Source organism: Empidonax traillii, unplaced genomic scaffold (genome assembly GCF_003031625.1).
Source record: "Empidonax traillii isolate 1590-97213 ecotype Southwest subspecies unplaced genomic scaffold, ASM303162v1 scaffold339:size995844, whole genome shotgun sequence".
Lineage (NCBI taxonomy): Eukaryota > Metazoa > Chordata > Aves > Passeriformes > Tyrannidae > Empidonax > Empidonax traillii.
Window position 1 is genome coordinate 150,453 of NW_020955532.1, and position 18,410 is coordinate 168,862.

General features: G+C 39.7%; 1 protein-coding gene across 1 annotated transcript in view; it reads left to right on the forward strand.

Moving 5' to 3' along the window:
• The window catches only part of GRAMD4 (GRAM domain containing 4), a 75,040-nt gene that overhangs the window by 19,372 nt on the left and 37,258 nt on the right, over positions 1 to 18,410 (forward strand). Inside the window, exons 2-3 of the mRNA XM_027892146.1 lie at positions 5,491 to 5,701; positions 13,563 to 13,683. Coding sequence (XP_027747947.1) covers positions 5,491 to 5,701; positions 13,563 to 13,683 — 332 coding nt within the window. The remainder of the gene's footprint in view (positions 1 to 5,490; positions 5,702 to 13,562; positions 13,684 to 18,410) is intronic.

An 18,410-nucleotide genomic window follows, 5' to 3' on the forward strand; every position in this document is an offset into this window, starting at 1 on the left:
ATACCTAATGTAATCCTGATACTTTCCACTCCCTCGATTTGCACATCCTTCCCTCATGATAAGACAAATAACATCCCTGTGTTGACAACTATGTCTGTATTTGTTTGTCCACACACAGCCTGACTTTTCTTGAATACCAGGGATCTTACCTTGGACTTCTGCAGAAACATATTTTCACACTGAAAGGAGGATATGAAGGAGATGGGATGTACAGATGAGAACTAGGGATATGTTAGATTTGCAGCGTCATCTTCAGCTTTCTGAAAAGCTGTTTTTCTAGCAAAAAGAACATGGGTGCTTTGAAGGTTGCTGTACTGTCTTGTAGTATTGTAGGGTCTTTTTGACCTGGAATGAAATTAATCCATGATGTTTTGGTGGGTTTTTTGTTGTTTGTTTTTCCACCAGGCTTCACACTAACACTTGCTGGGGCAATGCTGTTTGACTTTGTGTAGCAGGTTTGTGTTTTGTTAACAGCTAAGGAAAACTTAACCCCGTATTGCGAAGCAGAGCGTTTTATCCAACAAACTTCACATAAAAATTTAGCTGTTCAATCTCTGCCTGGTCTACCAGACCACGTGCTCTGATTCAGTGTATTCATGTGTGAAAACTAAATGCAACAACAGAAACCCAAAACCCACAAGCCATTAGGTTTTGAGAGTAGGAGACTCTGGGATGAGTTAAGGCATATTTTAGACATTGTGGTACACTGGGTGCTGCCCTTGCCTGAGTTCCCTTTTCCCTTCTGCATCCCAACCTCTTCCATGTTCATGCAAGAGCAGAGCATGGGGGAGCAGTGGATTGAAGGGGTGGGGAGGTTGTCCATAGGAAAAAGCCTCTTAACCAAGTCCCTCCAGACTGCACAGGCAGGATGACTCTTGGTATTCCTTGGACAACCAGTAAGGTTGTCTCCTTACTGAAGCCTCTGTGTAAATGTAGGCACAAAAAGCTGTTGTAGATCTCCGTATGATTTTTAGGTGAAAGTTTGGGAAAACTTGATTTTTCTGTTTTTAGAATAAATTTGGAATGTGTTGGTTTGGGTCTTTGGGTTTCATTTCATTTAAAATGAACATCTGACAGTTATTTGGGAGTTAATTGAGGGTTCACATATTAGGTCCAAATAAAGTCATCTCTTCCTTGGCCCTCTGTAAAAGGAATAGAACTTCAGGCTTGAAGGATTTGCTTTAACAACTAGATTTAATGGCAAATAAAAAAATACCTTTAAACATTATTTTAGTTTGGGGGTTTTTAGAGTGTGGAAAATATAGACTTATAGGGCTAATCAAGCCCTGTATACATAATCTGTTTTCTAGGGGGTTTTTTATGGTTTAGGACTTTGAGATAATTTTTACAGGCTGCTGCCTAATTTTGCTGGTGTGACATCTATTAGTAAAACAAGAGAAAAGCAAGCTGCTTTCTTGAAAATCTGAGTGCCTGAATAGCCTGGTTTGTAAGCATGCTAATGTAAGATATCCTTACTATATTATGATTGAGGACCTACCACTATTATTAGATCTGAGTGAGTTGCAACAAAATTGGCTGTAAATCACTCTTGCAGGGTTAGTGCCCGCCTTACTGTGCTCTGCAGCACTTTCTGTTGTGGCATTGAGTGTGGGGAACGTCTTTTGTTGCTTGCATTAATGGTAGGGTGTTTGTATGCAGAAATAAGCTTGATTGGGGAGCGTGGATTGCATTTTATTTTGTTCAAGTTGATTTGCAGGCATGATACCAGTCTTAATTCTCATTTATAGCTTGTTTATTGTATAGTAGTGAGAACAATTATTGTCACATGTATGAAAGTGTTGGGAAGTGACAATGTTTACAACACATGGAGTTAAAATACCTGTATTTTTATTAGAATTTTGTAATATTTATTAGTGGTTAGTTTGAAAGCAGAGGGAGATGTGGGTCTGCCTTCACACTCTGAGCTCTACATGTGCAAAACTACACGGTGGTTTGGATGCTGTGGGTATGGGGGGCTACTAGAAGCAACCTGAAACAGCTGAACTGGCTGAGTCCAGAAGGGGTGTTTGCGTAGGGATGGAGAGATGGGAGAAGGTGAGGGATGAATAGCTATGATGGTGAAGCAAGTGTTTTGATATTTAGTTATTATATTTTACAATAAATCTAATTCTAGATCAGATTCTGGTCTTTCATTTTATAAAAGCTTCCTCAAGCTTATCTAAATTTGACTCAAGTTCACTTGGAATGCAGAATCCTCAAGAATCATTTTACCTAGGGAGTCTGAAACTGCTGAAATGTCGCCAGATTTATTGATCTTTATCTAAAAAAAAGTTGCAGGTTGCAAGAACAGGCTGCTGACATAAAAAGCCTGTTTTAGATCCAGCATTTGGCTGGAGGCCAGATAATGAGTTTCTATAGGAGCTTGTTGGCAAGCTTACTTTTTTGCTTAGGTTCATGTAATGTAACTGTAAGTAATTTGGGAGCCTGGTACATACAAACCAATTTTTAGACAAAATGATCGTATTATTTTTAAATTTTAACAGAGAAGATATTTTTATATAACAGCTTTGTTATATAAAATGCCTTGGAATGTGATTCTTTACTATTTCCTCTTTTAATAGTCAACCTACTGAATAATCCTTTAAAAATACTGACCCTCATGACATCTCTGTTTTGCTAGCCTCAGAATTTAGCTGACTCCATTCTGTGGAGTGATTTAAAGAAAGGTTTGCATTTTTAAAAGGCTAGGTGGTAACACACATAAGGGTAAGCACCCCAGTTTTGTGAGTAAAAAAATGCCGTAAACGTGTTCATGGGTAATCTGTTGACCAGGTTATTCTGTGACCTAGGGCTGAAATGTGTCAACTATCCTAGGATGAGACTGGAGCTTAGGATTTTAATTTCCCAAATGGTGTCCATTCCAGGCAGTTACTCGATGGGCCTTTTCACTGACCTTGTGGGTTTTTCATTCTTCATTCAAAACTTGATGGGAAGGATTGGAGATTGCTCTGTCTCAAGATGTTTTTGACATTTCTCATTTCTTTTGTGTGATAAGTGAATGTGAATCTGTGCTTAGGGGAAAGAAAACTGAATTTGGATCTTGAAACATCCATTGAAGTGCTGTATATGCCAGGCTATAAAAATATGTCCAGATCCAGCTCCTGTCTTTGGGGAGTGATAGATAAATGCGGTTTTAACAGGACAAGGCCAAGAACTCCTGATTCTGTCCAGGGCAGCAATGCTCATCTGCAGCCTTGAGTAATGGCTCCATCCTTAAGAGGGATAAAGAAGGCATGGGATGCATACTTATCCTCCATGTTGATATGGGCTGATGGGTGCCAACCAGAAAAAGAATTACACTGTACCATGCTTTATTATTTCTTTGTGTGGCTGTATCGTTAGCAGTGGCAGTGTGGATGATGAACAGGCGAGGTTTGGTTTACAGCTGCTTTGCTGTAGGTCTCTTACATGGTGTGTGAAACCGGTTGAACGTAGATGGAGATCATTGCAAAGGGAGGGAGAGCAATACAGTTGTGCCGGTGCTTATCAGAGGTTTGAACTTCCCTCATACGATTTGTTCCCTAGTTGCTATTAATAGAAGGGCCTAGAGATATTTCTGGATGTGATAGCTGACAAGTTTCTTCATCAAATAGTCAATGAATGAGCAAGAAGTGTTTCTATTCTAAACTCAGCTTTGACAAGCAAAAGAACTTCAAAGAAAAGCTGTTCATAGAAAATAACCTTGGTGTGAGTTACCACAAGTGATTCTCTTTAAGTGGTAGATTAAACGCAGGGCTGCAGCTTTAAGCATCTCTGGTAAAGGAAGAATTTTATGGGATTTTTTTTTGCCAGCTATACTGTAGAAGATTTGTATTAGTTTAAAACTTCTGTATTTAATTGAAGGATGCTATAAACCTTGACAGAGGTACAAACTCAGGTAGATTTTGAAGGGAGCGATCCAGTTTGAACTTGACGTGAATAGTCATTGCCAAAGTGTTAGGTTAAGCAGAGAATTCATAGGGAAAGTTGAAGAACTCTGTTGAGAAGAGGTTTGTGTTAGGAGGCAAGAATTGCCTCAGGTGCAAAGGCTGTGGTAGCAAAAGGCTCTTCTGTTTTGCTCTTTGTACTCCTGAAGTGAGGTGTGTCTGAATCTGCCTTTGCTTTTTCATCTCACACCAGGGCTTGGGATGATGTGCCATGAAGCTAAACATGGCTCTTAATGAAGATGATGGTAGTGTTGACCACAGAGGACAAAAGGGTAGTAACAGATGCCTCAGAATTTTTAAAAATCCATTTGTTAGAGCATTGCATCATCCTCCAAATGGAACTCTGTGAGCTGAGGAGCAGAGTTTGTAGGAGAGAAAATTGTGGCTGCTTTGTTATAAATGGCCAGAGTGGTAGATTGCTGGAGTGACAGGATAAAGGAACTAACTGTTGGGTTTTTTTTTTTTTTTCTTTTTAAAGATGGAGCTTGGGACCTTTAATACAGAGTGTGATTCATTGAATGGGACCAGTTTGGCAGGTCTGGTTTAAATTAGAAATTATACAGTGCAGTGTCTTGGAAAGCTATCATTACAATCAGTTTACGTACATAAATTAGCTTTCTTTCTTCTATTGTCTTTTAAAAAGCAAAATGCTTCCCCCAGTACTATTTATGATTTAGAATTTAAGAATTGCTCATGTCAAATACTGTCACTGGAAGTGGAATGTCCTGGGCATTTCTCATTCCTCTGGGTGTCATGGCACCTGAATGTTCGCAAAAATACTGGCTATGGTGTTTCTCTTACAGTAAAAGTTTAACCATCCTACTACTAAAAAATTGCGAAAACATCACTAATAAAGTGATTCTCATTTGCACCTCAAAGAGAATAATAAAAATCTAGCAAGGGATATACAAGATTTTCAGTTGTGGTAATTTTAAGGATTTTGGCAGTGCATTTGAATGTTCATAGTCTGTTTCAAAAATCTCTGGCTTTGCGTGGGATCTTCTGCACGGATCTGTCTAGTGGCTTTCTTCAGTAAACCCTTGATACTTTGTTTTCTTAGCCTGAAGCAGTAGGCAGATATCATAGCATCCTTACTCTTTTGCTCCACTTTGTCTGGGAATTTAAAGGTTGTTTGTGAAGCTGAGTGGATTTTCATGTCTTTGATTAGAAACATCATAAGTTGAAGAATGTGGACTTACCAGCTGAACTGTTTTTGTTTCATGTGACCTGTTAGGAACTGACTTCCTAAACTTTCTTTAGAGTGCAGGTTGTTACCTTGCGCCTATTCTGACTTGCTTAAAAAATAGCCAGGAAAAAGAGGCCATAATAGTCTGGGAATAGGGTAAATCATCAACTACTGAAAAACAAACCATGCATTTGTTACACTGTGGAAAAAATGCCTATTAAAAAGCTAAGCTGCACCACGTTTTTCATCTGGTGAAAGGAAGGCCCTTGCAAGATGGTTAGGAGTAGTTCATGATGAGAATGTCTTTATTTAGGTTTATTGCAAACTTTCTAAAATACTCATGTCTTGATCTTGCAGAGACTCCAACCGTCATGTTAAGGTAAAGCAGAAAGGTGCAGTGCTGAACATGCTAAAGAAGTTGGACAAAATAAGGTTCAGAGGTCACAAGAGAGATGAGTTACTTGATTTAGCAGAGTCTCCAAATGCTTCAGACACTGAATGTGGAGATGAAATTCCGGTGAAAATACCTCGAACGTCAGCGCGAGACAATGAAGAGCTGAGAGACCCTGTAAGTACTTGATTTAAGTATTGTTTTATATGATGATGTTTTATAGTTGTCAGGCAGAAAATAACAGAAATTAGTAATTCCTTATCCTTATATTTTGGATTTAACACTTGAGGATTTATGGACTAGGAAGCAACCTTCCAGTAATAGTCTTCCATTTTGTGGAAAGATCAATTAATTTCTTAGTATTACTGTTCTCTGTCCCTACTTTTTATTTTAGATATTGCAGCTGAGAGTTTTGTTAACCTTGGGTGTGGTTCTGAATGCTGTTTTGGTTTGGTTTGTTTTGTTTTGTTTTGTTGAATTACAAATGAACACATGAAAAGGAAAGACAACTTTTCAGTCTGAGTAGCTCAGATCTGCTTTAATGGCACGGTCCAGGACTGTAGGGATAAGGCTTCTGCTGGCTTCATTACAGGGTCACACTGCCTTGTTCTCCACTGCAATGTTGTACCTGGTAATGCTTTCATGCTGCTGAGTTGGTTTAAACCTATGCAGGAGGTGCTAAAACTTTTTGGTGCTTGTAAGTGGGAGCACCCAAACAGACCTACCTTTTTAAAAACCAATGTTTCAGAAAGAGTTAAATGTTGGTTAAAAAAGTAAAATAAATTCCTGCTTTAACTGTTAAAAAGTGGCTTTGGATCCTTGAGTTGGGAATGCTACAATCTAAATTCAGATTTGTCTATTTTAACTGTATTCTAGAATGTGACTTGGAAGTCAGAATTTATATCACCCTATTTAGAAACTTACTGTGTGGTTTCTATCTCCAAAATCGGACCAGACTGTTGTCTGAAGGCTCATTTCTAAGAGCACAGGGCTTGCTCACAGCAAATTCTAAACTAAAAGACTTCAAATCGTATATGCTTATATATCTTCTCTGAGGTTGGCAGCTTTTTCTGTGACTATTAGCTTGTTTAAATTTAAGTGGGCTTGTATGATACCACATACAATTCTGGTTATAAAGAGCCTTTTTGCCAGAATGTTTTTCCTATGGTCATGGAACAAACAGGTGGTAATGACAGAGCATGTTTTGGTCACAGAAAGTCTGTTGTATGCAAATCCTCGAGCTTCTGAGACAAGGAAGTCTGTTAAATGCCATTCCTTTGCTCTTATTCTACTGAAGACATCTGTCATTGGTTAGGATGTAAATGTTGTGTATAGTGGGAGTAATCTCTGCTACTGCCCTTCTAATGTTGTATTTTCTGAGGTTTTTATGCGTAAATACTTTTTTCATTAAACTTAAGGCATTATATTTATATGTAGGTATATATCAGATGTCCTTTTGTATCTAATCAGAAGTATCTGGATGGCAGAGCTAGAGGCTACAGAAGGATTACTTAAACTGTAGATACTATCTTCTGTATTTCTTCAGGGGAATAGTAGCTCCAGGATGGTAAGGAGGGTAGCTGAGGGAGCAGCAAGGTCAACCTACAGTTTTGAATAGTTACAAAGCCTTACAACTCCGTATCTGCAGTGATGGTCTCTGATTTCTGAAAATGTTGAGCTCTGTGTGCTGAGAAGGGAATTTGAAGAGAAACACTTTACTTTCTGGCTGATTTACGTACTGTAGTAGGCTGTTGTGATCTAAGTACTTGGGATACAGTTGAGTACAGTTCTTTAAAAAACAGGGAGAAAGGGAGAGAAGAAAGCAGCAACAGCATCAAACTTGTTTTGCCCCATTCCTGATATTTGGGAGCTCCAAATAATCAGGAGAGTAACAGCCTAAGAGCAGCAGCTGTGTTACAGATACGAGCAAAATAAGCAAATTGGTATGAGCAAAGAGGTCTGACGTTCAGGGATAAATTTCAGATGGGAAGTTCGAGGGATTAGCAGTTGGCCTCACAGACATCTGGAAACTGAGTGCTGCTGTCCATCCATAAAATGAAGGGAGAAGAAATAATCCCCTGTGCTGCAGAGTTGCCAAGTATAAAGAAAGTAATGCTTATGTATTTAAATTAGTATTGAAATACTGGTTCAGATCATGTGAAAAGGGCAATTCTGAATTATGTCTCTCTTTTATTGAGATCATGTGATTAAATTGTACCTGAATTGGTCTTAATTCAGTGTCTAAAACTCAAATCTTGCGTGTTTAGAGGGTTGTTTTCTTTTAAAGGTTCTGTTAGCAACTAAGTATTATAGTTCTATTACACTGATTATAAGAAGACTAAGTTTTATTGGTTTCTTCCTGTTTAATACCTTAGGGAAATGTTGAAAGCACACAAAAGCTAATGCAAATCTACGTAAATTGCAGTCAGATAAATGTGAGCTGTACTGTGCTTCCACTTTTGTTGCTTCATTGTTTTTGTTGAAATCTGAGTACAGAACTTGTGGTTTGAAAATTGGTGGCTTATAATTGAACATATACATGCAAAATTAAAGTCCTGGTCCCCTTATCTGCATCTTCATTGTCAGCCATTCCCTTGACAAAGGCTTTGTCTCTGTCCCTCTACTTCCCTCCCTCTGCCCCCGTCTGGTGTATTAATCGTTATGGAGTCAATAAAGAAAGATCTCCGTCTATTAGAACAGTACAGTGCAGTCATATGAATGAAGGGTCCTTCTTTGCCTCGTGGGTTTGCAGTGCACTTAGAATTGTGCACATTAGATGCCTCTTCTTTAGGTATGTATCTGAACTTGACAAGCGTATGCAGGAACTTGACCCAAATGGATGTTTCAGAGTAAAAAGCCCTGTCATAAAAGCTTATGATTGCAGGGCCCAAGAAAGGCATCATCCTCTGTTGTGGACCTCCAACAAATGAAAAGAATGTTCGATCTCAGACCACGGATATGGGAGTGGCACTTACTCCCAACGTTTCTTATCACAGTTACACATGCAAAATTTACACTGTGAAAAGACAGAAAGGATGGTCAGATGAGGTTATCTCATGTTCTTTACCTTACAACTGTGAGCTTTATCTGTTTAGTTCAATAATAAACATACTAATCTGTGTTTGGGTAAAGCACACAGATAGCTTCTGATAGGAGGGCCCTGGGTCTGAAAGGATTTATATTTTCCTTTCAATTCTCCTCAGTGGTTTCTTCTCTGCAGAAAGTGTCTTACTCCAAATTTGAACTAGTTTGGACTCAGCTTACATGCTGGCTGCTAGCGTGTGTGTGTACTTCCCCCCTCTCATTTAAGTGCGCCAACTACCAGATAATGCCTTGGATAGCAGATGCTTTCTTAGATCTCCATGAGTGTTTGGGCACTGTGATCAGATCATTGCCAAGACAGCAGTTTTGGTTAACAAATTTAACTCTTTGCTAAACATCTCTTAGTTCTTGAATGGCTTCCTGAATTTCTTCCTCCCTTCCCTCTTTACCATAGGTGGTTGTTTTTTAAAAGCAAGGACGTTCAACACTGTATGTATGTAGAAGCACCTCAAGTGCAAAATAGGTAGAGGCAGTAACTTGGTCTGTTCTTACTTCCTAAGTTTGAACATACTAGCGTTTGACTTGTTGTGACATTGGAAATTGAGGTAATGTTGCTTTCTCAGTAATTAATTCCCCTTCATTCAGTGCCACCATGTCCCATTTTTATAAAACAGGGAGAAGATTCAGTTTTACATACAGGTATATGAATGAACGTGGTGCAGAGGAGATACCATCCCATTTGCAGAGGAGTGAAAGAACAAATTGTGTCTAAACCTGTGGAGGCAGTGAGAATTATAAGTCAAATCTCTCTTGTACCTGGCATATTGTACTGAAAGCAATCTAATCTACTTATGCAAGTTCCCTGCCAGTATGCCTGGATTAAATCTGAGTTATTGTGGTACAGAAAACATTAATTTAATTGCAGTACAGCTTGGCTTTTCCTAACATGTCAGTTAAAACTAAAATGCTGCTGCATTGGTCACCCCCTGTTCAGTGATTGTAAGGTATAAAGCATGATGCTTGGGAGGTATGAAGCATGATGTAAATGTTACAGTTAAGATGTTAAAGTCTCTAAAACTGACTAGCACTAGATTTTTTAAAATTTATGTAGAATATAGCTGTGTTTTAGGAGACTTCCAATATGGGCATGATTCCAAGAATAGCTGCTAAGCATTAACTATTCATGCAGATGCCTTCACTCTTAAAAAGTGTTGTTGAGTTTTCCCTTTCCTTACAGCAGGTAAATGCAGCATTCATGAGGAACCCTTTCATAATTTGAAGTAAGAAAATGTACATGAAGTGTGAGTTGAGAAACTCAAGACAAGCTGTGAATGCAACCTAAATTTTTGTATTTCAAACTACCACTTCCCTGTGTTGTGTTGCAGCTACTTTCTGGGCCCTGAGGGGTGACTTGAGTGGATGGTTATGCCCCTGGAGTTGCCATGCCTTGTCCTCATTGTTCCCCATCCTTTGTGTTTGAGAACTGTCCCTCTCCAGATTAATTACAAACTTGGAAATGAGACCACTATTTTGTTATTCCTGGAGAAAAATCATCCACATACATACGATGTTGTGGAAGGAAATTAGGAGAGAGTTGGCCATTTATATTTCTGTGTGATCGTGAAATGTGCTGTGCTGCAGGATGGAGAGGACAGATCCACATCTGCTTGGAAGTTACTTAGACCTTTTCTGTGGCTGTACAGTGTACACAGAACAAAATCCCGGGGTTCACAGGATAAAGGGAGTTTGGAGAGGAAAGGCAGAGAACTCTTGGGCTGGGAAGTGCTGTCATGAAAAGCCTAAACTGCAGGTGGTTTGAAAAACATTGGTGGGGAGATGTGATTTTTAGACCCAGAACTGGATGTGGCTTGGAGCAGCAACCCTGAACTCTGATAATGGGTTACAGGCAGTCTGTCATCGTCAGAAATGTTCCTTTAACCCCTCTGTCTCTGACTCTACGCTCACCTCAGGCATTTCTCTGGCTTCCTGGGACTGCTAGGCCTTGTGCATGATCTTGGCTAAGTAATAGCAATTGCCAACATTTTAAGAGGTCTTCTGTGTCAAATACTGTCAAAGCCAGAGAGGTAGAAGAAAAAGCAGAAATCTGCAGAAGCCTTCAAGGCTTTTCCTGTGAATCAGTAACAAGAAAGGACATCTATACAGTACAGCGTAGTTCATTCAGCCTGAGTCCCAGTGCTGTCCTACAGAGGCAGCAGATAGGAGAAACTTTTACCCAGATAATGCTGGAACCAATACAAGGATTTTGTTAATTTGTGACTTGAGTCAGATATGCTAACTTCAGACAGAAGGACTTCTTGAATTCAAAGGTAGGCAGTAGACCTTCAGCAAAGGTAGAAACCTTATTTCTTGTCATCTTAGGTGCGTTGGTGTGGGGAAAAAAACTTCTGGGACAAAAAGGAACGTCTGCTTAAATATCTCCCATATCGCTGTCCTGGGCATGCTCAGTTTTCTGAACACTTCTAAATGGTATTCATAAAATATTGTGGTAATGCCAATTTTGGAAATTGGTGCTTTATTTACCACCAAACTTGTGTTACTTTGTATCTTACTACTCTGGTTAAACTGTATTATTGTTACATGATAATTACATGATCTTGCTCCTAGTATTCTTAGCAAGCAACCTTTTATTTTAACTTAGTGGATTTTTTTCCTCTTTTCTCCCTCTAAGTTAGAAGGTCATTCTAACCTTTTGTACTTAGTTTAAAGATCTGTACCTCCTGATTTTTAACCTATCAATGGATGTCAGGCTGCTTGAAAATCTAATGCTTAAGCAGATAAATACATTTGAAAACTTTCAGAATGAGTCATGTTAACTGGTATCACTCTCCCCAGTGCTGTTCTTTCACCTCCTGCTCTTTCCTTCCTTCTAAGAGGCAATCAGAGGTGTGCTGGGCTTTAATTAATGACTTAACATCTCTGAAGAAGGAAAAGCAGAACTGGTTCTCTGGATGGATTTCTGAAAGGTAGCACAACTCTGGGTGAAATATCTTGAGTATCTTCAATGAGGATGAAAACTTGGATATGCTGAGATACATTTTACCCCTTTCTTCTTTCTCTCCTCCCTCACTTTCCTTGTGCCTGCCTGTGGAGTGTGTTATAAGGGTGCTGCTGTTTGACCTCAACCACACCATCCTCTTTGGGGCTCTCCAAGTGTCTGGCAAGTGATAGCATTAAACCTTGCAGTGTAAATAAATACAACCCAGCTCTGTAGATAAGAAATCAATGCACAAGTTAATTGGCATCCCATGCTCATCTGAAAACAGGCTCTGTTACTCTTCAGCAGTGTCTGGAGCTGTTGCACCTCTCTGCCTAAAGGCAGGGGTGAATGGGAAATGTAGAGCATGGGGAGGAGGATGCTGTGCTGCAGCTTCCTGTGTGAGGATTGCTTGTGGTCTGCCTCTGCTATGACATGGTTGTGCTGGCTCCAAAATGGGAAGCAGCTAGGGCTGCTGCTGAGCTAACAGCTCCTGCTCCTCGTCGTGGCCAGCAGCGTTGACTGAGTGCTGTGTGGGTGGGTGCTGCTTATGGCACTCGAAATAGCATCTCTGCTATTGTATTGAGCATGCTCAAGTGGGGAGTTGATACCAGGTAAATGCTGGGCAGTAACTGCCTACAGAGTGCTAATTTGCCTGTATAGACAAATTCAGAGGCTTAAACTCAGCATCTGTTCACTCAAGCAAGAAAACAGATGTTTAATAGACATTTCCACACTGATTTACCTTAGAAGTGCAAATCATTCCCTACAGTGAAAGTACTTTGTTGTCAGTAAACTTTCTGCACATTTTTCCTAAAACACAAAAAATGTCTTTTAATTAACTCTCCTATGGATTACTTGAGTTTATATATATATATATGTAATTTAAGCTGTTGTGGTTAAATGTAAGCAAGCTGGTGTTCGAAAGCAGTACAGTTCCTATGTGTTTTCAGGATTCAAACAAGGAGTGGGGAACCGATTAGAATAGGAAAATAAATCCCTTTTTGTCTTTGTTCTGAGATGTGGGCTTCTGTAATCTATCACTTTGATTTTGAGTATAAGCAGTTGGAGAAGCTCCTGTAATTCTCATTGACAGACTTCTTGTACCTGATGGGGACTGCACTCAAGTGCTGAACAACCACGACCCAGGAGATGCCCTCACCCACTCTTTTCCCTGCTGTTTGAAGATGCCCACTTAATGAGAGAAAGATGGCATCACCTGCCCTCTGCTATGTAGGCTTGGGGTTTTTCTGTGCTCACTTCATGGAGGTGGTGGTTATCACTGCTCTTGCAAATTAATCAATTTGCTCTTTAATTCCTGCTTTTTGCAGTATTTCCAGTGCTGAGTTCACTTGAGGGGTGCTGGTAAATCTGTTGAATCACACAGTCTCCTGACTCCCGCCTCTCTTAGCCTGTCAGGATGAGCTCCTGGGCATCAGCAACATCCTTCTGCAGTAACTGGGCTGTGGGGTAGATGGGAGTGGGGAACCCCTTCCTTGCTGAGGACCTATGGTCTTCAGAATTACACATTCTATAAATGGATATTAAAATATAAAATATATATTTTCTAATAGCTCAGCAGTTATCTAGAAAAGTGTTACTTTTGATAGCTTTACAATTTTATAGGTAAAGTGTGTTGCATTGACTCTTCATTTTTTGGGAAGAGGAGAGGGATAGATACGCCTTTTAAATCAGCAGAAGAAAGGCTTAAATGATGCAGCAAAACTGGTAAGGGTGGTGGTGGGAAATTTTAGTTTTCTGTAACTCCCTGAGGTCTGCAAAAGTGTATTCTTTAAACTCACATGGGAGAGAGACCCTGCATTTGATTAGCTTTCATTCATTTGTTTTGGTAATTTAATGCTGAGAGAGGCATGCAGAGTTGATGATACATGCATGTTTCTCACACGGTTGTTTCTTTACTGCCCCAGAAATAAGTTGATGTATTTAAATTAAAAGAAAATTAAAAACGCTGCTGAGCTGTATGTTCTGGCTTTCTTATAGGCTGGTCCAGGGACCGTCATCATGGCTTCAGGAGTCCCAGATTTTAACAGAACAGAGTCTGATAGACTGAGTGAGATCAAAGGTCACCTGGAAATAGCCTTACTGGAAAAACACTTTTTACGTAAGTATAAAATGCTTTGTGGAGAGGAATGGCTTAAGCCTGCTGAAATAAGGTTTCTCTAAGCTGTAGAAGTTGGCATCAGAATTTTGAGGTGTGCTGATGTGCGGATAGCACTTGGGCTGATGTTTCCCTAAGAAGAACTTAAAAGCATTCTTCGGGTTTCTGGGTCACTTGGATATTTTTATTTCATTGCATTTCTCACAACATACCTCACTACATGACTACAGCTGCTTAGTTGAAGTCTTGATGTTGACATCTGCAGGTTGTCTTAAAACTAAGTCAACCTTATGTGCTTGGAATAGGTGGAGTTTTTTTTTTCTAGTAGTAATTCAAAAGAAGAGATTTCTGAAGGGGCAACTGGTGCATTTCCTTGGCAGCTGTTTAGACAAATAGTATATCTTAAAACACGTCTCTTAACAGTATAAGGATTACTGGTAAGTGATGTAAGAGATGCAGAGAAGAGTGTCTGTAGATTTCAGATGTTACTTGTTTGGGTTTATTTGTGTATATATATGTGTGTTTGAATACATGAGAAAATATATATGAATCATTTATGGCTAGAGGCAGCCGCGAGATTTTGGGGATTTAATCTCAAGATGTCTGAAATGCTGATTTTTAAGACAGGATAGTGAAAAACAGAAAAATGGAAGACAAGCATTTCTGTAACTTGATAAAGTAGAGTTGGAATCACAGTTGGAATATCAGGCAAAAACTGGAAGATCTCTTTTATTTGCCTCAGTAGTTTCAGTGATTTACTTGAATCTATTTAACTACAGAGTTACAATGTTCTTCTTCCATCTCCAAAGATATATTGTTTAAGCTCCTGTAATCCAGCTGTTTTTAAAGTAGTTGGAACATGTATGATTTCCTGGTGTAATTTAGTGTGTAATAGAAACAGCAGGACCTACAAGAACTGACCTCTGGTTTGAACTAGGACATGCTTTTTGATATAAAAACATAATAGGGTTCTCAGGGCACCTTCATGGCTGGTGAATGTTATTTTTATGAATGTTTGTAATCTTCATGTTCTTGCTGTAATTTGAAAACCTTCTGATAAACTATGTTACCACTTCTAGCTGAATCTTTTTTCCTTTGCACAGACCTTTGTAGCAAACTCCAAGGTAAAGGGTAACAAAGATCACCCTTTAATAAACGTTGAGCAAATGGTTGGAGGTTCAGGCTGACAGTTCAGCTGTGTAGCTTGAGTCAGCTCTGGATGTCTCCAGCCCTTCCTGTGAGGTCAGGAGTTCTTCACTGAAGTCTGAGGTTTGCTGTAGCTGAAATTGTGGAGTTCTCCTGGCAAGTTGATTGTAACTCTGTACCAAAAAACAAGAATCATAAACAGGTTGAGAAATAAGTGAGCTAAAGCCTGTCCTTTATTCCCCTACACTCCATTCAAGATTTTAAGCTGAAATAGGTCTGTGTTTGTCAGTTGGAGTGACGTAGCAGTTCACTTTTTGGGTATGACTCCTGTGTTCTTCTCCTCTCTTTTTCCTTCTCTTTGAGTTAGTGTTTTGGGCTTTTTTGATACTGGAAGTGCTTCACTATTGTTTTCTTCCCAAAAATGACCTAATGATATGCAGAAAAATATTCTTGAAATGTGCAGTTTGTTTACTTTAATTTTCCTTGGAAGAAAACCTGATCATTATTTTTTTAATGTCCTATAACTGCAGTAGGTGCTTTTTAAGAAAGCTAGTTTCTCTGCAGTAGGTGTTTTTTAAGAGGGCTAGTTGCTCTGCACTATTTCCATACTGTTTTTAATGATGGAATTCTTTAAGGACACTTTGCTGTAATTGTGTTTTCTCATAGACCATTTGCCACGGCTGCTTAACTCCATTTCCTCCAGTTGGATGTGTAAAAATCAAAGCAGCTGCTAGTAAGTGAGGGAAATACTTAAAAGTTTCATGGATTTGCTTTTTAATGTGTTGAGTTTCTAACTGTTATTAGCTTGATTCTGACTTTATTTTCACCTCTTCTGTACTCTTATTTGTATTGTTGTGCCATTAGCCAGGAGGTTTAAGGAGATTTCCTCTCAGCTAGACATTATGCATAATGTACATTACACAGCTACAAGTCAGCATGGGTCTGTAGTTGCAGGTGCCTGGCTAAAGAAGAGCAAACCATTAGTCTTCTCTAAATTCTGTTCAGCCATTAGTAGGGCACGAGTAATAGGTGTAGTTTTGCTGAGTAGTATATTCAGTGAAACACATCCCAAACCTAAGTGTAGCCTCTACAAGCTGCAGAGGAAATCTGGATCAAATAGGTACTGGAGATAAGCTGTTGTCTGTAAAGGGAAAATACCTTCATCTAAGATGCCAGAGGAAACTTTTCTTTAGCAGAGAGATAATCTAAACATGCAAAGATGTGAAGATGGAGAGGAACTGCTTAGTGTGTGCATAGCTGTAAATGCAAATAAAATGTGACTGGAAATGCAAGGAGTTTAAGCTGCAGACTGAGAGGAGGATGAGGCAGGCAGAGGAGGGGATCTTGAATAATGTCTTAAACAAGGAGGAGTGATCATGTCACCCTTCCAGCCAAAGGGGCTGAAGTTACTTTTCCTGTCTGTGTGGGAATGGTCTTAATCTCTGTGATCTAATGGCTCCTTCTGAGCCTTATTACAGGAATTGTGAGAACCGTGTTTGTTGGGTTTGAGGTATTGTTGGGGACTGTTGCAGAAAAAGGCTTGAACACCAGCTGAATGAAAACTGCAGAGAGCTTAGTCTGCTGGAGTTTTAAGTGCACGTGGATGGAAAAAGCTTTTTCTTGGAGCTGTGACAATCAGAATCATGCATTTCTAAAGGATTTTGTGTTGTTATAACCTAATAATGCACGTGATTTTTATGCACATGAGCTCTGCCTTGGGCTAGTTGAGGGTTCAGACTGGGAAGGCAACTACTGACCCAGGGCAGTTATGTTGATATGCTATGGTTCGTAGTGGTTTTAGTGTTTCCATTTCAAAACCTAGTTGTATCTAAACAAGAAATAAAATCGTGCTTGCTGCTCTTGCATTTGCAAGACAAAAATTATGCAAACCCATGATCTTTCTGGGTTTGTACCTCATAGAGGTAAACACTCTGCTTTTCTTCGTGTTGCTTCCTGTGCCTGCTTATAGAGGACAGTTTTGGAGATATCAGCACTCTGATCCTGGTGCCAAAAGGTGCTTTGTAAGCACACATGCATCCTGTGGTTTACATGAAGTATTAGCTAATTCTTATTCAAGGATGTTCAAGCCTTTTGTAGTGCCGAATTTAGCAGCTCAGAGAAGAGGAGTTGGTGGCAGCAGCAACTGAGAGTAAACAAACCAGGTGACTGTTAGAGAAGAGGGTTAGTCATTACCTGGTAAGTCAGAGAAACACTACATGAGGATGAAGAGCTCTAGGAGGAAATAAAGTCCTCTCCCAGAAGGGTTTTGCAATCCACTTTGTACAGCAGACTGTGGCAGGAGTCGTCAGGGGCTTACCAAACCACTGGTTTCAGTTATAATTTTTATACCAGCATTACAAAATAACTTGGGATTATGCTGCTTTCCCATTGAAATTCTGCTCCAGCACAGTCTTCATCCTCGTGTGCCTTTTTGAACTCTTTGTGTCACTAACTCCACAGTATTTTCTCTAGCTCGTTCTATCTGGTATAAATGACTTGATGACTCTTTGAATGAAGAATGACCTAGCAGAATACTGACTACATGGAAGTAGAGCTCTAGAAAAACATGCATGATTCTCAGGCAGATCTAGGATGTTAGAAAGTGTTAAATCTTGAAGGCAAAGTGTGTGGTGGTGGTTGTGACCAACAGAAGACCTACACTGAAAAGTCCAGTTCTGTACAGAAATGCTAATACCTCCTCAAGCAGCCGCAGTAACTGTATGCAACAAATTGACTATGAAGCTGAGTCAGAATCCAATTATCAACTGTGTTAGAATACATTTGGTGTAATTTCTCCTGACGTGAGGGTCAAACACCAGCTGCAATAGCAGAGATAGAAAAGAACAGAATAGATTCACTACATTGGTTTTGCTGTCTTCTTATGACCTGGCAACCTGTAATCTGAACCTTAGGTTCAAAAATTTTGAAGCTGAATCTAGAGCAGAAGTAGAATCTAGGGCAGGTGAAGACCCTGGCAAGAGAGTAAGCAGCTGCTGTCTATATCTGAGGCACCCAAATAGCAGCTCTGGGCCATAGTAGCCATTGCTTGCTAAATGGTCAACCCTGGCCAAGGGATCCTGATGCTGCAGCTTGGGCTCCAAGCTTGCTCGTGCTGGTGAGCACTGAGGCTGTTGTAGCTGTGGAGCTTACCCTGGGTTTCTCACATCCTTTACTTCTTCCCCTAAACTTCTTTCAGTTTAAAATCCTGTACTCTCAGGCAGTAAAAAGATCTTCATGTGTCCCTTGAGATTGCAGATCTTCTCTGATGAGGACTGTGGTTTGTGTATGGTGACTGGTGGGGAATCTTCTTAAATGTTTTGCCTGGGCACCCAGAGAAGACACAGTAGAAAGATGTGAGTTCAGGCTTTGCTATAGAGCTGTCTGTTCACCAGAGCTACTCTCACTTGATTTGTACTAACAAAATTTAAAGTTTTTGTAGGTCTGACTTCTGACTGGGAGACTTCTCAAAAACCACAGGAAGTTTCTTAAGAGGTATAGGAAAAGTATTGCTTATACCCAGAGATGCTTACATGATATGCTGTGTATATTGAGTACAGCCTTCCTGGACAAAAATACCCACAACA